Genomic DNA, 23,043 nt, shown 5'->3' on the forward strand with positions numbered 1-23,043 from the left:
ACAGGACCTGCAGGGTGTTGCTGTGTTGAGTTCCATGTCAATACTTGTGCTCTTCATTCTTAGATTAATTAAATGGGAGAAGAGAAGATTAGTGAGCTATTTTTATTCAGCAGTGGCATTGTGTATTGTCTGCTGAAATCAAATCATATTTTTAAGTCTCATGGACCTTCTGAGGAGTTGTGGATGATAATTGGTCAGGATGGAAGTTTGGTACAGTCGGTCATCTAAAGGCTTGAGTTAAAACTTCAGGGTATAATTAATAGCTGGAGAAAATCAAGGAGGTGATCTGCTCTGCTGCAGCAGGATCTGTGTGTGTTGTACAACAGGTTGAAATTTTACTCAGAGAAACAATTTCCTTTGCTAGTGAGTCTTACTCCAATTTGAAGAGTCTCAAGGTCCTGAAGACAAAGCTAATGCAGTCTCTGCTTGTCTCTTAAAATATTAAGCCCAACCTGGAACAGACCTTGATGTCTCCACTGTGCGGTGGAAACATAGTGAAGCAGATGATGGTAGAAACATCATGCAGCATTTTGTCTGGAAGTGTCTTTGAAGAATGCAGAAAATTGGTGAGTATTGGGTCACATGTTTCACATTCTTCAATGCTGCATGATCTGTACTGGCATTGATTACAGCTGAGGGAAAAAGTGTGGTTGTGCTGACAACACGTTGGACTTGGTGGAGGCTGGCTGGTGTTCTCATTTCTCACCTTGTCCTGTAGCTGATGCTCTATGGGAAAATGCATGTTTATGGAAAAATGCACCTATTAAGCTATGAAGTACCTTCTTCCCAAGGGAAATTTTACTGTACAGTCCAGAGACTGCACAAGAAGTGAAGCTTAAGGGTTGAGATTTGAGGGAAGGGGAAGCTGAGCCAATGCAATGCCATTCAGGCTGTGTTATACCCAAACTGCTGCATGAGAGGGATGGGAACAAGGCTTAAAAATATTAAGTGATCACAAACTGCAATCCTTGCTGACATCAGCAGGAAGATTTGCACTGATTTATGTGGCGCCTTGACCCTTGGCATGTGGAGCAGCCAAGCCATCTGAAGGTTAACGATGCATACAGGAAGGAGATGAAGGGACTCAGAGTGTCCTATGCCCTGTGTCTCTCTTGTAGGTGAATCCAGAGCCCTACATTGACATTTGCCTGTATGACACTTGTGCTTGTGAGTCTGTTGGGGACTGTGCGTGTTTCTGTGACACCATCGCAGCCTACGCGCACACCTGTGCACAGAAAGGGGTTCCTGTTCACTGGAGGTCACCAGCTCTGTGCCGTGAGTACAGAAAACCTGGGGCAGAACTGGGTGAAAACGTACAAGGTTTTGGCTCAAACTGGTCAGATTGAGCTCTGCTCCCACTGACATCCACAGAATTCTGTGTCAATGAGGCTGGGCTAACAGCTCCCTCTGACACTTCCACCCCCTGCTCTATTTCTGTACCTGGGAAAACCCATTCCACCCATTAGGAGATGTAATAGCCTGTGGTACAAAATCTAGAGGAAGAAGTAGTTTCTGTAATATATATGTACATATATATTAGTTAAAGTTTACAGTTTGGGGTTGTGCTGCACTTGCTATTATCAACCCTAATTTCTGATCTAGAGCAAGTATTTCATTGTGTAAAAAGAAGATAAAAGTGTGAAGAGGTGACCTGTCCTGATTTAGTCAAACAATGTAGTAAAAATAAAAAATATTTATTTAAAAGTGGAAATCTTTCTTTTTCTACATATAAGTGGTCCGCTTTGTACAATGTTTGGTGCCATAATTCTGAGAGGCATAGTGGAGATACACTCTGGTTTAAATTTTTTTTTTTCTTTGCCTCTGATTCTGTCCCTGCATAGCACAAAGCTGTGAGGACCTGAATAAACAGGAATTAGATTATCAGTGTGAATGGAGATATAACAGCTGTGGACCTGCTTGTCCTGTCACATGCCAACACTCCCAGGCTTTGGAGTGTCCTCTGCAGTGTGTGGAAGGATGCCATGTGCACTGTCCTCCAGGTAAGTCCATCTTTTGATTTATTTAAACAGCATTTCTTCTTCTTAACAGGTTCACTGGTGTGTTTTCACCACAATTGCTTACTGCCTGAGGAAGAAGGTGGTTGGGCATCTTGGTTTGGGTTTGTGAAATGGGCATAGTGTGTGGAGGGTATGAAGTGGTGCCCAGAAGAGGAGGATGAACCCCTGCCAGTGAGAGGATGGGAACAGCTTGATGAGACTGGAGGATTAGAGGCTGTGTGGCAACAGAGATTGTTGACTCTGTGGTTAAAGTAGGATATGAATTTGTGCTGGAAATTGATAAAATGCTCTGCTTCAGCTACAGCACTGAAGCCCATTGCCTTCACCTGCCTATTACCTCTGAGATGCTCCTGAGAGTGCCCAACTGGCATCCTCCCATGAGCATGAGGACTATTCCAACAACTACCTAGTAGAAAAGGGAGAGGAAAAAAAAATGCAGGCAATATGGGACAGGGACAAGAAAAAGAGGAAGGGAAGCAAATAAATTATTTTAAGACCCCAAGTAGCTATTCTGGGCCCTGGTTCTTCTGGTCAGAACAAGGTAGAGAATAGGAGGAGAAATAAATAATATACATGAACAATGGAAAGCGCTACTTCCCCCTGATGTCACGAATCTCCTGACATCTTCCAGGCTTTGTTGTAGAGATATATTTGCCTTTTGTGTGGTGCTGGCTGTTGCAGGTTGTACACTGGGTTAGGTGCTTTCAATATCTAAATAAAAGCCATTTTGAGGAAAGGAGATACTTCTCTGTGTCAAGTTGGCAGTGGCTGCAGCACGAAGCAGAGTATTCAGGAGGTTTGAGCCCACCTCAGAAGCACTGTTTAGTTTTTAACCCTGTGATTAGTTTTACAGTTCATGACAACTGGCATCTTTACACTGCTCTGCTCTTTTGAAACAGGGAAAATACTTGATGAGGTGTCCCTGGATTGTGTCAGTCCAGAAGACTGTCCCGTGTGTGCAGTTGGAGATGACAGGATCCCACATGGAAGGAGAGTAGTTTTGAACAGAGATGATCCGCAGCACTGTCAATCTTGGTATGATGGGGTTGTGCAGGGAACCAGCATCCCTCTTGTGTAGGATGAAGGGTCAAGGATGAAGAACATCCTCATGAATAAGTCCATGGATGTAACTTTAAATATACCACTCAAAAAGAAGCTTGGAAACTATCTTTTATGTCAATACTCCTTCACAGAGAACCTAGAGCTGAAGTTTTCAATGACAGCAGTAGGGATTAGAGTATGTCAGTTGAATTGAAGCAAGTGAAATCCATAAATTCCTTTCAAAAAAGGTCTTTTCCCATGTGTAGGTGGCCTTAGTGGCTTCAGACGTTTCACTTCTTTTTGTGCAATGTGTGATTCAACATCAATAAAGCTGTCAGACTCCTTTCCTCTTCCAGCGCTAAAAAATTCTTGTGTGTAGTGCAAGGTCTGAATGTACACTCAGTCTAGAACTTGCTGAGATTATTAGCAGTTGGAATTTTGTCCCATTACTGGAAAACCAATTTGCATGAGCTATTAAGGTGATACCTGTGGTCTGAGCCTGCATACAGGCATTTCCAAATAGGATGAAATGAATGACAGGGAGTGTGATGCTGTGCACTGTGCAGGATGAGGGTCTTCAGCTGCAATGCAGCAGAGACTCTTTGCATTTTGTTTAATGCCCTGTGACATATTTTGGAACTTTTTCATTCTCTGGATGTCTCAACCATGGATAGATATTTTCACTTGTGACTTATAATGCCATGAATAAAAGAGAGTTTTCCCACTTGTAAATTCATCATATTTAATGGAAACTGAGTTGTAAAACTGCAGCAGCTATTAGCCCAGACCAACATCTTCTCTCCAAACCTGAACCTCACAGAAGCTCAGAATGGGTACAAACTTACTATTCCTGGTCTCTAGCCAGCGCTAGTGTGCAGCTGAGCTATAAACCCAGGGCAAGAGACTGTTAGGTGGATCAATTAAATACATACTTTTTTAACAATATACGTGAAGAGCCCTGAATTCCATCAAAAGGTCAAAAAAGAGTCTTCTTAAATGAGTCTCTTTTCTCTAATTTTGTAATTCTTAATAATAATTTATCTTAAATGTTGATACACTGGCTGCTGCTCACAAAAGATTTCAGAACATTAGGAAAACTTACCTCACTAGGGAAACATCTTTTTGCATAGCTGTCACCTAATTTAGATGCCTACACCATCTGTACAAACAATAGAAAATATTGCACAAAAATGAACTTCATAGCAAACATCCAAAGGAAATTGGAAACTAGAAGAGTCTCATTCATATTAGGGTTAGAATAATAAATCTTCTGTTTCTGTATGTTGATGCCAAAAGTAGCTGTGCATTCACAATTAAGAAGACACTAGAATGAGCTTGAGAAGAACATAGCGCTTAAATTAAAAGAGCTTAAATGAAGATGCCACGTGTAAAGTGAGGTATTTTCCTGGAAAATGGCACCTTCTTCCAGTACTGACTCATGTAGTTTTGTACCTCCTGGATTTTCTCTGGCAGTGAAAGCAAGTGTTTTTTGGTGGTTGCTCTTTTGTAACCTTTTCCTACTCTATTCCTTGGACTGTCCAGTAAGACAAGGAGAATATATGTACTAGTTCTGTTCCACCCTTTGCCTGAGTGCTGTCACGTTCTTTTCTCTGAGAAGTGAAGCTGGTCAGAGGGCAGGAACAACTCTACTGTGACGAAAGGCAGAGAGATGGGATTTTTCAGGATGGAGAAGAGAAGGCTGTGGGGAGATCTCTTTGTGACCTTTCAGCTCTTCAGCCTATGAGAAAGATGGGTGCAAAGTTTTGAGCAAGGCCAGTTGGGGCAGAACATGAGGTGATGGTTTTAAGCTGAAGGATGTTCAATTTATATTAGATATAAGGATGAAGTTTTTTACAAAAGAGTTGGTAAAACACTGGCACAGGTTGCCCAGAGGGGTGATGGATGTCCCATCCTTGGAAATATTTAAGGTCAGGCTGGACATGGCTCTGAGCCACATGATTTAGTTGAAGATGTCCTTGCTCATTGCAGGAGATTTGAACTAGATACACATTAAAGATTTTTTTCCAGCCCAAACCCCTCTGTGATTCTAGGAAGTAAAGAGAAACATGCATCCAGGAATTAGAAGGGCAGAAGTGTTAAAGACTTGCTAAAGATGAATAAATTATAAATGAGTTCATAAAAGGTGGAGGGTGACAGAGGTGAAAAAGCTCATGGTGGTGCAAAAGGATGAATAGTGGAAAAGGCGGAGATAGGGGAGGAAAAGAAAATTGGGAGCTGATCTGGAAAGGGGAAAGGGAAAATATACTAATGGAGGTGAGTTAAAATTGTGAGGGAAGACATAGGACTAAAAAGAGATGACATCTATGGTTGAAATAAAGCATTTACTAAAAGAAACTGGACTGAAAAGGAAATCATGGTAAACAATAGGAAGGTAAGAGAGACATAAGAAACAGTGAAGGATAAACATGTACCAAAGCTGTATCCAAATGAAAATGAAATCAGGGGAAGGAAAAAAAAAAAAAAAAAAAAAAAAAAAAAAAAACCACCCCAAACCAGGAATATAGAGCACTTTAGAAGTAGAAAAAAATATTGTTAATTTCAGTAAGGTTAAAATCTGTGTAAACCTGGCCCCTGCACAGTTTGCTGAGTCATATCAGAGGTAAAATACCTCTCCTACTTTGATTTTACTTGGTGTTAGTTGCCTGCAGTTTGCCTCATGTTTTGATTCCTTGTGAAGCAAACCAGATCAGCCAGTTCAGTCCACTAATGGCTTGTAGGTTGCTGTACTGATGATGCTGAGTGGCTCCTAAACAGTTTCCACACACAGATTTTACCCCTTCTGCCAAAGACTATTCTGAGGAGTTTACTTTGACAAACACACCATAGTCGGTCATGTTTCCTGGATCTAAACAAACATCCATGAACATAGGGGATTTAGGTGTACAATACTATGTGGGGAGTTGTGGGGAATTGGGGTGGGGGGAAAAATTATTCACATCATGTTTAGGTTTCATTTTGGTTTTGAGATGTTTAGTTTTGTATTGGTGTTCTTTTATAATGTGTGAATGACTTGTTGTTACAAGCATTGCTTTTTACAGTTAAATTTGATGTTTTTCTGATTTGGTGATTTTGTAGCCTGTGTGAAGGGAAGAACTTAACCTGTGTGGACTGTGAGCCCATGGAAAACACCCTAACTCTGACAACACCTATTCCAGAGGAGGACATTGAGCTGCCAGCCAGTGCATACTCATGCAGCAAGATGATGGACTTGGCCTTCCTGATCGATGGCTCCAATAAACTCTCAGAGGAGGACTTTGAGCAGCTGAAGACTTTCATAATTGGTGTGATGAAAAAACTCCACATCTCCCAGAAAAAAATCCGAGTGTCAGTTCTGGTGTATAGGGCTGGTCCTACCATCTATCTTAACCTTAAAGATATCAAAACAAATTCCCAGATGAGAAGAATTGTCCAGAACATAAAATACACAGGTGATAAAGAAGCATCTATCTATGAAGTCTTTAAATACACCGCATTGCATGTGTTTGGAAAAGCAGAAAGGACCAATGCTGCCAAAATTGCAGTGATATTTATAGCAAGCAGGTCTCAAAAAAAAATCCGTGACATGCTTGGGTTTTTGAAGGATAGAGATATCACAGTAATGCCTGTGGGGATTGGGCCACATATCAATGTGGAGCAAATCAAGTTCATGGCAAAGATGTTTCCAGGTAGCAGAGCCTTCCTAGTGAGCAATGTGTTGGAGCTAACGGACCACAGAGATTTCCTCATTGATGACCTGTGTGATCTTGGACCTGAAGAAAATCTTCTGTTACCAGCTACATCTGCTCCAACCATGTCCAGTGTCATATTTCCCCCTTTGGGACTCACAGCCCCACCTCTTTTAGAAAAGTCCCATCCCAACAGGCTGGATATTGCTTTTATTGTGGAAGGATCTGATAATGTTGGGGAGGAAAACTTCAATAAAGTCAAGAAGTTCATTGAGACTGTGGTCACAGGAATGAATGTGGCACAGGAAAATATTCATGTTACAGTCATGCAGTATTCAGAGACTGTCAGTCTGGAGTATTCCTTTAGGGAAACACAGTCAAAGGAAAAAATTATTGAGAAAGTAAGGAGCATACCCTACCAGGGAGGGAGGGCAACCAACATTGGCAATGCCCTCGATTATATTTCCAAACACACATTTACATCAGTGAATGGGGGCAGGCAAGATGTTCCTCACTTGGTATATATGGTGTCATCCAGTCCTTCCACTGATGTTATCACAAGACCTCCCAGGAGCATAAATGTTATTCCCATAGGCATAAGCCCCAGTGCCAATATCCAAGAGCTCAGAAAGATCAGTCAGCCTAATGACCCAATCATCTTGAATAGTTACAACAGGCTTATTGAGGAGGCACCTGAATTAGTGCTGCAGTCGTGCTGCTCTCGTGGGACGAGATTTTGGACCGAAATCACAGGTAAGATTGGATGAATTTTCTGTGTGATTTCTTCTTTCCTCTATCGGATCTTCTCCATTTACCCTGTGCATCACTGAAATTTGAAGGGTTCCCTTATCTTGTTTGGTGTCTTGCTGTCAAAATGCCAAAGAAGGACTATTTATCTTCTCTGGAGGCTGAGGATGCTGCCCCAGTCCTGCAGTCTGTTTTCCGTAGGCTCAAAGTCCTTGTTTCCCTTTGTCAGCAAAGTACAGCAGCTTTCACATGAGTTGGGAAATGCCAGAAGAAAAACATTCTCCTGTCTTTCTTCTTCTTCTTCTTTGCCTAGTATATTGTAAAATTTTACTTCCTCTTTTTTGAAGAGACATTATTGGGTTTTTCACATACCTTTTTTTCTTTTATTTGCTTAGAGGTGAGGAGAGTATTCTGTGTTTTTTGTTTGTTTTTGTTGTTTGGGTTGGGATTTTCTTTGTTGTTGTCATCTGCTGTTGGTTTTTGTTTTAATCACGTGAGAGTAAAACAGAATTGGTAGAAATGCAGGAATTGAAATATCCATGTATCCCACTGGATATGAATCTTAAGGCTTTCACTAAAGGAGCATCACTTATTGTTTCAACTGGTCATGATCCTGCTTTGTTGTCCCAAAATACGACTGGACCTATACTTTCTGCTCCTACCATTAGCAGATGCTATTTTTGATTATTATAGATAAAATGACTTCTTTCCCTCCCCCTCTCACCCTCAGAGTTGTGCAACAAACCCATGGACATCATGTTTCTTCTGGATGGAAGTTCCAATATTGGAGCATCAGAGTTTGAGGAAATGAAAAACTTTGTGCGGGCATTTATTGAAAGTGTTGTGATCGGTATGTCGCTGCCTTTCAGGTTAAAGACAGAAGGATGTTTTTTATTCTTTTGCTTGTAGGGGACAAACCAGCTTCTCAGTGGAGGTTTTTCAATTCTTAATTTTGAATTACTCATTGCAGTCCCACAAAGCAATGACTACTCAGTGTTTATTTCCTGACCCATGTGGGATGGCTGATGCTTTCTGGGAGCACTAAACTCACTGTACCTACAGAGTGTGTCCTGATAGGGGAATACACCTCTGATTAGGCCATTCCTTGTCTTTCATTATCAGTGCAGCCCCCCTTGGCAGAATGCCTTGTATCCTCCACATACGTGAAGGGATCATGTGGCACAGGGAGCAGTTTAAGAAATTGTGTGGGTTGTACCAAGTCCATCTGCATGGTGAAAGCTACAGAGGATCCTGTGTTTTCCCAGTAGTATTTAACAAACACGGATTTTTTTAAAATCAGAATTGTATTTTTTTATCCAGCATTAAACCATTTCCATGGAGAAACTGCTGTATTGGTAGTATTCATGCATGTTTTACAGACCATTGATAAAGACTCGTTGTGCTTTATACATGGATACATTCAGTAGGAGGCCATGAAGAGAAGTACAGCCAAATCACTATGAACAACATATTGCCTGGTTCAATTTTGCAATTCTGGTATTTTTAACTATCTATATAAATGCTCTGTTAATAGTTTTATTTGTATGTCTTACATAATGTATAATCAGGATGTCAGAGAGGACCATAATTTGGAATTAATCTTAATTCCTATTTACAGATCAGGCTCTCTTGATTCACTTTGTTCCATGCACATCACTCTAGTGCTGTATGAGAGAGGGAATTGGGCATGAAATGATCCAGGGAGCTTGACCCATCTGACAAATGGGGCATCAATCTACTGCTTGTGCAAAACAAAGTGCATGTTAAAAAAAAACAAACTAGGGGGGTGTTTAGACAATTTTACAATAGAAAAGGAATAATACTGATGGAAAAGGAATAATACTGAATGGAGATCAGTAAAATTAAATTCTCCAGTCACTGTCATACTGATCTGGGCTAAAATACTGCATGCTGACTCCTGAGAGGAAAGCAACTCTTTCCAGCAGTACTTGCATATTTTTTCACCAGGGAATAGTTCAGTTTTGATATTTTCACACTTGGATGGAAAACCATGTCCAATTGTGCCGAATGTAAATCATAATGCCAGCATCCTTTTTAGATTTATTTTAAGACATACACATCCACTGCCTAAAATGTTTATTTTCTGCTTCAGGCAATTCTTCAATTCATGTGTCAGTTCTCCAGTATGCCAGGGAAAATAATCTAGAAATTTCATGGAACATGCCTCAAGAGACTGACAGGCTTTTGGAGATGGTGCAGTCCATTCAACAAAGGGAACAAGGTCCTACCAGACTAGGTGAGTGATTTTGTGAATACTGGTGTTTAAACAAGGAGGGGAAAAACAAAACCCCAAGGAATGCTAAATACAGGCTGGCTACAAGCACCAATTTATGTCATTGTGGTGGCATTTCCTGTTAAGGTTCAACATCTTGTTATGGTTCAATTTCTGTATTAAAATGTATTAATATGTTACACAGATTATGGTTTGTCTTTAATGTAGTTTGGAAAGAAGCCTTGAAGTAATGCTCAGGATTTGCATTCATTATCTTTCAAGCAAGCAAAGCATAATTAAGAAGTAAAGACTTTGATCATTAACTTTTCAGTGCTGGTGAGTTGATGAGACATTGAGGAGCAGAACTGCTCATGCTGACTTCAGGAGCTGCCCTTGCCAGATGTTGGTGCTGAGCCAGTGTAACCCATCTGGTTGAAAAATGACAGAACGAGAGTTATATTCTGTGTGATTCACTTCCCTCATCCAAGTTGCCATGCTGATTCCACAGGGACTTGGGCTGGCACAAGACTGGGGATAGTGCCAGGGAGCAAGGAACAAGGATTGCCTAAGGCAACACCTCAGCTTACTTGAAGAGTTACTTGTGAAATACCGTTTTCTGTTCCAGACAGGTCCACTTCAATTTTCATGTGCTAAAACATCAGAGATTTCCCACTAGGTCTGTGGAAACTTGGTGCACAAATATCAATTGCAGGGTTCAGCAAAAAATGATTCTTCTACAGCATCTTTCACCAGATACCCTGAGTATTTTGTTCTTCTGGATTGGAACCACATTTACTCCAGCAGCCACTTAGTATCAAGTTCCTATAAGAATTGAGGAATACACAGATTTTTGGGGTCTTTGGACTATAAAGAGTTATTTGTACAGAAAAGTGCGAAGTAAAACCTGACTTCCACAGTTCGCAGGAGGATTAGCTCTGATTGCTTTCTCAGCCTGGAGAAATAAAAATACCAGATGGCTGATGAGACTTCTATAGGCTCGTTGTGGGATAAATTGTTGCATACAAATAGATAAGTTTTGTGAAGCCTTCCATGTAATGTGTAGAGAAAGCCACACGGAACTGCAGGATAAACAGAGCAAACATGGCCTTTGGGAAATGAAATGGGAGAGGCAGCCACATGACATCCTTGTTAGTGATTTGTTTATGTCTCATTGGAAAATGCTCAGAGACCATGATCGGGGATGTGGTATAGTGAACCAAAGTGGAATGGAGTAGAAGTAGTTCCTCCCAAATGAAGTCATGAAAATAAGTCACTGTGGTGCTGTCCTGCACCTTGTGTGAATGTGACTGGCTGTGCAGGAGACAGCATTCCCAGGAAGTGCAGGGTCACTCAGGCTCTTCTGTCTGTGCTTGGGCCTCAGGAAATGCAGAGGCTGCTTGACAAATGTAGATGGCCCAGTCTGGACACTGAATTTTCTTTGGAAATCTTTTCTAGCCTTTGTTTGATCTGAATTTACCCATCAAAAATACCATTGTTATCAGACACAGAGCTGTTTCTTATTATTTGCACTGGCTACCCTGTGGTAGAAGAACAATACAGTGAAATCTTTATTCCATCTTTGTTGATCCAAGTCATGCTATTTTGATCCAAGAAGTTCTATGTTCAGAGGGCAATTGTTGCTGCCACTGCAGAAGTCTTACTGTAGAAAGCATTCCCTTTCCTGTGTCATTTAGCCATAAGGAAACTCCAGGAGAGAAAGATTGTAGTAGTTAGAAATAATGAAAAACTACTGAGTATGTGAGGGCATAGAAAGAGCAGCCTATACCACAAATCTTTCCCATGCTTGTGCAGTGGGGCCATTCAATAACATCAGGCGAATTTTGGCTCAAGTAACCTATCAAGAAGTAGCTCTGGGGCTATTCAGACATCATGAAATCATGTACAACTTCACATAAGAAACAACTGAAAAAAAAAAAGAAGGAAACTAAACGCTGAAGTGATGTTTGTAAGAGAACTGAGAATCACATAAATGTGTCTCTGTTCAGCATTTGTGGGTGTTTAGGAGAGTCACAGGGAGCAGATTGAGCAATCCCTACAGTAAATACTGCTTAACACTTTATAAAAACATTATTTTGCTTCCTTATAGCCCTAGTAAAAGTCGCTCATTTAGGCTGACATTTTCCTGCCTCAGCCTCAAAATTTGGAGTAAGTATGTTCTATGTGGCTCAGCTATATAAAAGCATCTTTAGGGAAAGAAATATTTTTCCCCCACCCCCTCCAAGAAAAAAAAAAAATCTTAAATTTATATTTTTCCTCCAGCTTTCCATCATTATTAACATATTTGATTAGCAGCATTCAGCTTTGCTGTCAGGATTAAGAATGTATAAATGTCTTTCTCCTAAACCTCCTCTGTGGGTTTGGAAACAAATGCTCCCCAAAGCATTTTCCTTACTCATATCTCTCCTCACATGATGCACTCTATACCAAATTTCCAAAATCTTGCCCCCATCACCCAAGGCCAGCAACTGTCATGATCAGAGAGCTCCCACTCACGGATAGAGACTTTCACTTGTTCCCCACAAATATTGCTGAACTGGTGGTGCCAGCTCCTTTTTGAAGCCAGTTTTGTGTGCCACTAATATCTTCTCTGAGCTGTTTTAATTCACTGCTCTTCAGGGTGGTGTTTTTTTTTTTTTTTTTCTTTGTTTTCCAGTTCATTTCTTATAAGGTTTGTGAGTTGAATGAGCTCCTGGTGGAGTCCAGGTTCATCAGAAGCCCTTGGTGGTAAGAGAAGTGCAGGATTTGTGACCTGCAGAGACAGGAAAGCAGAGGAGAGGTTTTTGGGGCCTGTTCCATTCAGTGGTGTTGGACTGACAGGTTTCTGCTACTCATGAAAAGTTCAGCACACATTAATCAATGTGCCTTAATGCCAAAATATCAATATTCACGTGCCAAGAACTGGCCACTTAAAGCACTGTGGGATTAGTTTTCAATAGCTGATTTGTTTCAAAATTAAAATAATCTTCTATTTTCAGTGAAAAATCCCAATCCAGTGCCAAGTGAAGAGCCAAAATTAAGGTACAAAGACCAGCTTCAGGATTATGGATTTGGTCTAGTGGAAGGTGTCCCTGACCCTGGCAAGGAGGTTGGAATGAATTGATCTTTTAAGGTCCCTTCCAACCAAAACTGTTCTGTGATTTTATGATTCTGTGATTATCATTGTGGGGAGACGTTCCTGGTTAGACAAGTCCTTGGTTAAATAGTTGCAGTCTGGAATACCCACCACCCAGACAGTGTTGGCTGCTTCTGTATCACCTCAAGGTTCTGAGGAACCCTCCCTTTTTTTGTTTCTTTCCCAGGCAGCTTTCAGGACTTGTAGGTGATTGTTGCAGAAATGTTAGAGAAACCACTGAGACCACTTAAGGCACAGATTCACAAGTTCCCAGCAGGAACCTCCATCTAATTGGAATCCCCCATCTGTCACAACTCCACAGAACCTCAAGGGGCTTTACATTTCATTCCTTATTTCAGACAAAATTAAATAAAATAATTGCAAAGGTTGCTCTTAGGAAGTTGTTGCTTTCCCTGAGGCCTCCACCAAAACATTAAATATCTGTGTGTTCCAGATTGGCTAATTCTGCGATGAATCTTCATTTTTATTTCTTGGATATATTTCAAATATTTCTAGGGCATCTTGTGCTCATTCAGTTAATTCCATGATGTTCATGATTGCTCCCAATCCAATATTTGTGATTCAGATTAATATGCCTTTTTGCACATTTTATCTCTTCCATCCAAATCATTAACGAAACTATTCAATAAGGCAGAATCTAGTGCAATTCCCTGTAGACTCCTAGCAAACACCTCCAATCCTATTCAACAGATTGTCTTTTGTCCTTAAAGCTTGTTTATGTCCATTTAATCAACTTGCAGTCCTTGCAGGAACCTCTATGTGAATCATTCTTGAGTTGTTACTTCAGAATACTAGTCTAACTTTAAAATCCATCAGGTTTTAAGTCAACCACGAAAAGGTTCTTAAAAAGCGTTTTCTGACTCTCAGAATTTCAGCATCAAATGTTCATAGTGATTATTTAATGATTATTCCAAATATGAGCACTGAAGGATGGGGAGAGGATGCTGTTCTGTGCTTGGAATGATTAGTCTGTCTTTCCTAAAGTAGCCTGTATGGTTCAATTGGGTTTTTGTTTTCCCTTTTTATCTGTTTGCATTTTTTTTCCCCTAGACATACCCAATGAGTGGCAGTCACATCCTACTGACTGAGCTGGAAGGCTGCTGGGGGCTCATCACTTTTGGTGGGCTGAGGGAGGGGCTGAAAACAACTTGGGCTAGAGGAATATGTTTCTGCCCATGGCAAGGGAGCTGGAACTGGATGATCTCTAAGCTCCTTTCCAACCCAAATCAGTCTAGGATTGTCTTTACATTTCCATGCTGTGAATACTCCTTCCAGTCTCAATAAAGCCTTGTGCATGGTGTTGTTTAATTCAGTGTAAATACTTGCATTTCCTTTACTGGTATGAAAATTTCAGGTTTCTGTTGTGTTGCAGTCTCACAGCATGAAAATGTTGAAGTTAGTTGATTTTAGTAGTGAATAGTTTTTATTGTGGCTTCTGAGGGATTTGGTATTCCCCTTTGTGATGAGATGGAGAGACAAAGAGCTGAGAAGTGACAGCTTCCAGCTTGGGATGGGGACTTTCTGAATCCCTCTAGCAGGACAGAAGTGTTCATTTGATTATGTCTTCAGACACCTGGCTCTTTTCTCTAGAGCTGGCTTCAAAATAAAGGGAGAAATCCAAAGAGTTTTTACTATGCTAAACCAAATTTTCCATGCATTAAATTGAGTAACTGCTTTTGGGGCCTTTGAAATAGTCACTGATTCTATTATGATGGTATTTGATTTCTTTATGAGAAATTATAAAAATAATGGATCTTTTCAGTTTGCAAATATATATGGTGTTTCTGGACATTTTTGAAATTAATGTGATAAGAAAAATGGAGCTGGGATGGCTGTTGACCACACCAACCACGCAGAAGTCAAAAGGTCATTAAAGAAAACAAATACAGAAATTTCAAGTGCTTTTCACAAATGAGTGAAAAATCATTTGTGATTCTTACTGTGCAAAAGGTTAACCTAAAATATATTTGAAAGTTAAAAACTGAAATACTTTTTTGGTAATTATTTGTAGGTACAAAGGGAAATGAGTCAATCTTCTGGCACAGTGACTGTCCTAGAGCAATCTCAGGGACTTTGCATATAGTCATATTTATTTGCTGTATTTTGTTTTATCCTTTGTTATTTCTAGGTAATGTACCATTCTGTATCTAATATTTACCTCGACAGACACAAAACCATTTGTAAAAAGGATTGTGGGACAGCTGTGTAGAGCATGAGTTAATATCTGAGGTTAGTTATTTTTTGTGGTCAGGAATAGTAGTTTGTGAGACGGAATCATCATCACTCAGCTAATAACGGTGTTTTAAAATCTGTTTTGCTGCAAGTAGAAAAACATTCAAAATGTTGAGGTCTTCATTGAATATCGAATTGCTATTGCTATGTTATTGAGTCACTGAATGGTTTGGTTCGAAACAGACCTTCAAGATCATCTCATGCCAATCCCTTGCCATGGGCAGGGCACCTTCCACTATCCCAGGTTGCTCAGAGCTCCATCCAACCTGGCCTGGGACACTTCCGGGGATGGAGCAGCCACAGCTTCCCAGGACAGCCTGTTCCATTGGTTCCTCAAGACCTTCTGAGTGAAAAATTTCTTCATCACATCAAATCTAAATCTCTCCTCTTTTTAATTAAAACTGTTCCCCTTGTCCTATCCCTACCTGCCACTATAATAAGTTTCTCTCATCCTTTTTTTATAAGCTCCCTATAAATACTGCAAAGCTGCAGTGAAGTCTCCTTGGAGCCTTCTCCAAGCTGAACAAACCCAGCTCTCCAAGCCTTACCAATAATCAATGTGCTGAGTGAGATTCCTAAAGTTTGTCTATGCTTGCAACAGCTTGGGAAAAGGGGTTTTGCTTCTGTCACTGAAAAGGTGTGACAAGGTGCAAGAAGACATCAAGTGTACAAAATGTTGAGGTGTGCTAAGGTGTACTGTGCTGGTGAATTATCTACAGGCTGACTTCCAGTGTTTTACAAATGCATTTATTATTATAAATTATACAGTGAATTCCTCAGGCAAACCTATTTTTGCTCCACAGCTATTGCAGATTACTCAGAGGAAATACTCTTTCAAGTGTTTATTATTCACCAGTTACTGTTTGCCTTGAATGTCACATCAGTCACCCAGTTTCATTTCTACTTCCTGACCTGATAACGTCCTAGCCCAAAGGAGCTTTTAAGAAAGCTGCATATCATGATTCCCAGTGTAAATATTTGTCCAAATGCATGTGTAAATGCAAGTACTAACAAAGTGCTCTCTTGCTGAAGTCATAATTATCAACAGAAATTTGCCTGAGTGTTCACAGATGTTAAATGAAGGGGCAGAAGCTTCCCTTTTAAGCCAGCTTCTGATTTGGTGGCTCAGGTGGTTCTTTGCAAGTTTTGTGGGGTTTAGTGAGTATTTTTTTTTATTTATTTTAATATGGATCAACTAGTTTTATTATGGATTACGGAGAGTTTAAATTTCAGAGAAATTGCTGGTAGTGTGGAGGCAAGGTAGGCTTTTCATACCCGTAGGGAAGTTGATGAAATTCGGGAAGCACTAGATCTTTTATGGGAGTGAGAACAACTTGTGTGAACAGGTCAGGATGTTGCCAAGCTGTAGATCAGCTTGCCACTGGATGTCAGTGTTGCTCGGCAGTTCGAAGCAGGAATACAATCTCCGCAATGTCTTCTACCCTTTGGGGATGGCAGTGCTTCTGGGAAAGGAAACTGCTTAAGTGAGGAGTGTAACTTTGTTATCACGGCTAAGGAAAGGGAAAAAAATTCCCAACCACAGAATGGGTTGGTCTAGGGATGGAATTAAGGATGGCCCTCCTGTGTTTGGGTGTCTTAATAAATATTGAAGGTTTTTAATAGCTGAGATCTTTTACGTAGCTGCAATAAATCAGACATTAAGAGTCCTTTAAGAATAAATGTTTTTCACTACCTACTAGCATAACACACTAAAGCAATACAAGATTTAGTTCTATAGTCTCCTGTGACTTTTCTATTATATCTCTCATTTCTGTCTTCATTTCTTGCTAGGAAATGCCATTGATTTTGTGGTCCAGAATGCAATGTCAGAATCCCATGGGGGCAGACCCAGCGCATCAAAGGTTGCGATCATCATTGTGTCGGGGAGCTCACAAGATGCTGTGGAGGCTGCTGCCCTTTCTGCAAGAGTCAACAGTAAACCTCGTTTCACTTGTCACTATTTATAAGTAGAGTTGTTACTTTTTAAGTAATGAGCCAGAACAAAAGATGGAAAATTAAGGCACTGGTGTGTTCATGTAAGTTCTGGAGTTGTTGTGTGTAGTGCTGTGGTAAGGAGCAGACCTGAACAAAACATGCCACGTGAAGATGCCTTTGAGGTACTGGGAAATTCGGGACCAATCTGCAATTAACCCTGACAGCTTCTCCAGGACTCACAAATTAGTAGCATTTCATTTTCTGAGATCCTGTGGTAGACAGGGATAACAGAAACATGTTCTAATATCATAAATACAATACTGTTGCAGTACAGTGAAACTTGAAAGATTCACTCTAATAGTAATAATTATAAATTAGAATCATCATCATAATCATAAAGATAATAATGATAATAATATTAGAGGTTTTGATCAGATTCTGGACTGACCTCTACAGGAATATACTTTTGCTGTCAGTGTGGTGCCTGATGATTTTTCAGGTTTTCTGGCTGTTGTTTCTGTACCTCAGCTTCCTCAGGTGTTCAGCTGAGGAACTTTGACTTCATTTCAAGATTGCTCTGGGAGTTATTGAATAAGGCATGGACTGTATAACAACTATCAACTGTTATTTTTAATTAAATGGTTTGAAAATAATCCAGTTGCCATGTAACTGAAGAAAGAAAACAGCATATTGAGATTCTTTTAATTTTTTTTTCCATTTAAAAAGAGTGAAGATGTAGTCATTAAGTCTGCAGCTGTGTTTTGTTGCCCATGAATGATCTTATTATGCTTAGGACTAATAGAGCTCATCTTAGCTAACATTGTGATTAGAGCAGCACCATTCCAGCTCTTAGTTGCCTTTAGCCAATGTAGGGGGAATGATGCAAGTAACATATGAAAATTAAGTATTGGAGAAAAACTTTTCCCAATTTTTTTTATTAAGCAAGTGAAAAAAATAAAAGTGATATTTATGTTGGAAAAGATCTTTAAGATTGTCATGTCCAACCATCAACCAAGCACTGCCAGCTGCCACATCCTTGAAATACTTCCAGGGATGAACACTCCACATCCATGGGCAATGATTTTCTCCTGTGCCTTGCCTCTTTCAAACTCTTCCTTCTCTTTTCCCAGGGGTATCCCTGTTCCCAATTGGTGTTGGGAACAGATATGATGAAGGGCAGCTGAGGACTTTGGCTGGGCCATCTGCTGCTAACAGAATCATGAAGCTCCAGAATTTTGAAGATTTATCCACTATGATCACATTGAACAGTGAATTCATCAAAAAAGTTTGTATGGGTAAGTCCAACAGTCATGACCTTGTGTGTGGAGCATAACACAAAAATCAAAATGCAAAATCAGGATGATTTTTCTTGATATTAGAAGGCAATCAGATGCTCTGTTGTTAGTGTTCCACTGACAACCCTCACAAATGCTGACCCCAGACTACCACCATCACTAAGGTGTTAAACCAAATTTGAGCCCTATAAATGTGTATCCAGCTGCTATTCCAGTTAGCCCAATTCCAGCAAGGGTTTTAGAACTGCTTAGGCCTGATATTTCAAGTTACCATCTTAATAAAAATCAATCTTTATAAAAATCTTGATAATCAGTACTCAGGACTGGTCAATAACTGAAGGACGCCAGAAAAGCTGAAGCTGTCATGAATGAATGGTATATGTTTCAGAAATGTTGTGAGCAAAGATTTCAAGTTATGTGTTTTTCAGACATTTTTATGTGAATGTCCATGGACAATCAGCCAAAATAGAAGGCAAAAAGAAAAATAACGAAGAATTTGCTTTCCCAGGGAAACAGATACTGGGAAAGAAAGTGTAAAATGGTTTAAATATGCATTCATTTATTTGTAGATAACAACACTCCTCCTCTAAGGAACCTTGCTTCAACACTGACCAGGATTTTACTTCTTTTACCTTCTTGGTCTGGATATAGATTTTTATCCTTCATCTTGTTGTTGTTATTCCTGTTCCAATAGCATCCACACGTTCTCACCAAAAGCCAGTGCCTCACGGTGTTAGTCATTGCACAGGTTTTTGCCAGCATTATGAGGGCTTAGTTACATTTCCACTACAATAAATGGACTTTTTTTGCAGAGCCAAGGACCTCTGAGAATGAGGAAGTTGCAGAGTGTTCACAGCCCAGCTTGGAGATATCCGATCAGCCTCCACTGGGATCACTTCTGGCGTTTTAAAATCTCTCCAGAGCATCAAACAGCTGCCATTTTCTAGATTTAAACAGCTGCCATTTTCTTTCCTCCCTTTTAAAATAAGCTTTTAAAGATGCATTTCCTCTCTTCACACTGTAAAATATGTGATTTTTCTTGCTGTAAGTTATGTTGATCCAAGATATAAGTTGGGGAGAAGGAATTTGGAGCCAGTAACTATTTTCTTATTGCAATCTCTGCTATTACCTACCAGCACTAGAGGTGAAAGCTTAGTATTTTTTTTATGAAAGCTTTTCCAACAGCTCAAAAACCCTTGAACTATAGACATATTCAACACCTAAAATCTGAGAAGTTCAGCTCTCCCTTTTGCTGATGCTAAAGACTGCTAGGGGGTGAAAAATGATTTTTTTTTTATGTGAGGATTTATTTTTTGTTTGGATTTTTTCCCCTGTTTGTTTTGTTTTATATAAATTTCATACAATCTTTAAAGTATACTTTTCCCATCTAGACTCATACAGTTGGATTTCTCGTGCAGAGGGAGTCTTGCTTTTTGAATGGAAGTGTACCAAAAATAATACCATTAAAAAAAGCCTTGAAAGAGTTCCTAAATGATTTCAGAATACATTACTTATCCTGGAAAAGACAGAGCAGAGAGTGTACATAGGATAGCATAGTCTAGTATTCTACAAAGAGTTTGCTAGTGAGTGCTTTAATATCCTAGAGACTTTGTCATTCCATAGTACAAAAATGACATTGCTTCCAAAATATCTTTAGGTGAGTAGTGAGAGCACACAAACACAGAAACTTCAATTCAGTGGTGCCCTGTGACTGTTTTAACTGATTATGTGAAAAAAACACTAGCCACAGTCATGATTAAATGTAAGGAAACTGAATTTGAGTGTTATTGCAGCTATTTGTGTAGTTATGCTGTATTGATCTTTCTGCATTTAATAAACGTGGGTGTGGAAATTCTCATTACCTGCTAATTCCCAGGAATGTTCTCAATGAAACACAAGATTCTGAGGTAAGGCTGGACTGTGCCTCAGAGCCAAAGCCATGCTCATCCTTTAAGCACCATCTGGGCAGGGCTGTGGCTGTACAAGAAGTGTACAAAAGCTGCAGAATTGCAACCCAGTTATTGCTCATGGAGTATTTTGGAACCACTGTCATTGTTCATGCCGTTTGTGATTTATTCTTGGACACTTTGGACAAATACCTGCAGTCTTCAGGTTCACGCACTCTAGCACAAAAAAACCCCAAACTTCTCACAGCTTATCAAGTTTTTATGTAAGCAATCTGTATTTTGGTTACCACCACTTAAAAGGCTTGATAAGGGAGTGGGATGACTCAAAAAATGTTTGCTTCTCTTTCAGACCCGGTCAGAGAATGCATAGATGAGGATGGAAACAGAAAGAGAGTGAGTACATTGCCTGAGTTGGCCATCTGACTTTTAAGTTGCAAAGTTTTTGCAAGAACAAGAATATCTTCACAGTTAACCTAAAACAAAAAGTGTGGGACAATATTAAGAATTATTTTGGGAGAGGAAAATGTTGGATTTTGAACTGGTGGGATAACTTTCCTCTAACATCACCTCATCTTGGGGAGTGTTGAATGTTATTGAAGTCCATGCAGAAGCAAAACTTGTGACAGTGTTTGTCTTTCCTGACAACAAAAAATGCATTTCTATGTCCCGGTGAGAGGACTTCTGGGACAGCTACACATGGCCAAAATAAAGGTGCATGTACAGAAGCAACATCATAGTCCAGCCCCTGTCCTCCTGCTAGAATTACGAATACCTTGTCCCTATGACAATTTTACAGGAAGATAATTATTGTGTGACTGTTCTGTCTCTGGGGAAAATAGTTTCTTTAGCAATGGAATCAAATTTCTTGGAGGTTTTTTTGTGCTTATAAAAATTCCTATTTGTCCTGAGAAAATGCTCAGAAATATTAGCAAACTTGTCTGATCTCTCGAAAGTGATCCCACTCTAAGAAAGTGATGTTTCAGATGTTATAAATGGTTCAGAGTCTTCACCTCAGGTGGAATGCCAAGGTTTTTTAGAGCATATGATACTTCATGCATTTAAAAATATTACCATAAGATTGAGCCATGTTTTCTAGTAGGGATCAGTTATAAGTTCTACTCTGGGATTTAGCTTGAATTTCCAGCACATAAAAATATTCCTTTGGTTTTTGCCTGGTGAAGACATGACTGCGAAGAAGGATGTGGCTAATAAATGAATATGAACTATCTAAACACAGGAAATATATTAAAGCTGCCTTACATAGTTGGCCTCAATCAATTGGTCAGAACACAGAAAGGCTTTAGGTAAATAAGACACGAATTCTAATCTTATGGCTTTGAGACTGACAGCTTAATTTAGAGAAAAACCCAACAAACAAAACCTAAACTTAAAAAAATTCTTTATTGAGACAAAAAAAAACCAAACAAACAAAAAACAAACAAAAAAACAAACAAAACTGATTTTATTTGAACTGCATGTGTCCAGGCCACTGGATCCCTAGAAGCAGACACAGGTATGTCTAGATAAGTGCTGGGAAGGCTAAACTTGAATTTCAGACATGTCAGGTTTCATTTTTGGGGGTGATAAACTTAAAGCACAATTTCCGTTCTGGCTGAAATGCTTTTAGAAGGAAACAGACTGGGCTCCAGTCCATAGAAAAATGAACCACACTTTCAAATGGCAGCCTTTAGGGGGATTTTGACTTGCCTCTAATGTCAGCCAGGAAAAATAGGTGTTAGAAGGCACTGTGAGGCCACAGCCTTCTGGAGCATCCCATTGAGCCTACAGGACATCGTGGAAGTTCCCACCTCTGTGGTGCAGCATCCTCTGCTGTGCCGCACAGGCTCTAAGGTGCCACTGTTCTGTTCTCCTCTTCCAGCACAGCCCACAAATCCACAGGGAGGAAGAATCAAGGCTCTTCCTTCCCTGATTCAGAAAACACGGGCTTTTATATCGGCTTCGTAATATTTCAGGCGTTGCTCAGAGAATTCTTGCAGGAGGCTCAGCTTCCCAACAGGGATGTCTGTCATGCACCTGGAGATTGTGGGAACTGATCTCTCGCAGTTTGTGAGGAAATCTGAGTTCTCAGGATCAAAAATCTCAGCCTAAATCCTATCAGAAGATTATGATTTGTTGCTTTTTCATGTTTTGTTTTGTTATTACCCTTACCCCAGAAGTGACTGTAGAAGGAATATTCTTGATTAAGGTCATTGTTAGTAGCAGATCAAATGTGCTGGGTCAGACCAAAAATCCATCCAACCCCCTGTATTGTGTGGCCAAAAATAGGAGCCAGGGAAGCAATGTTAATAAATATGTATAAAAATTCCCTGAACTATCTTTGGAATAAACAATTTGTTACTCAGGGACACCTCAAGCTGCAAGTGGCACCGTTTTGTATTTGATAGTGCTTGATAGTTTTGTCCTGTGTGAGTTTGTTCAACAGTTCTCTAAATCCTTGGAAGTTTTTAGTACTCCTCAGATCCAGTGGCAAGGGGCTGCAGGAGTGCCAAACATAAGCTGTGTAAAGAACCACTGGTTTCATATTTTAATTTTTCAGTTAGCAGGGATATCCGGACAATTATGATAAATCAGGGTTTTTTTTAACATAGTTAGTTTTCATTGTTAGTCTGGTTTTGAAATTTAGAAGCAGGCATAAGGGTGATAATAGAAGTGTAGTTTTTTTGACTTATATTAGTGATATTTTCTCATAAAGTCATCAGTACAGCAATTTGCATTTCTAGGCTGTTTAAGGTGGCAAACCCCATATTCCTGAGCTATTAGCATGGCTTTTCTGG

The 23,043-nt window shown here is 39.8% G+C and overlaps 1 protein-coding gene across 1 annotated transcript in view; it reads left to right on the forward strand.

Moving 5' to 3' along the window:
* Positions 1-23,043, forward strand: part of VWF (von Willebrand factor) — a 119,057-nt gene that overhangs the window by 59,909 nt on the left and 36,105 nt on the right. The window contains exons 24-33 of the mRNA XM_066319577.1: positions 447-566; positions 1,119-1,275; positions 1,842-2,000; positions 2,918-3,053; positions 6,156-7,498; positions 8,223-8,342; positions 9,606-9,749; positions 16,903-17,046; positions 18,177-18,341; positions 20,598-20,641. Of these exons, the coding sequence (XP_066175674.1) occupies positions 447-566; positions 1,119-1,275; positions 1,842-2,000; positions 2,918-3,053; positions 6,156-7,498; positions 8,223-8,342; positions 9,606-9,749; positions 16,903-17,046; positions 18,177-18,341; positions 20,598-20,641 (2,532 nt within the window). The remainder of the gene's footprint in view (positions 1-446; positions 567-1,118; positions 1,276-1,841; positions 2,001-2,917; positions 3,054-6,155; positions 7,499-8,222; positions 8,343-9,605; positions 9,750-16,902; positions 17,047-18,176; positions 18,342-20,597; positions 20,642-23,043) is intronic.

Source organism: Sylvia atricapilla, chromosome 5 (genome assembly GCF_009819655.1).
Source record: "Sylvia atricapilla isolate bSylAtr1 chromosome 5, bSylAtr1.pri, whole genome shotgun sequence".
In the NCBI taxonomy this organism is placed as follows: Eukaryota; Metazoa; Chordata; class Aves; order Passeriformes; family Sylviidae; genus Sylvia; species Sylvia atricapilla.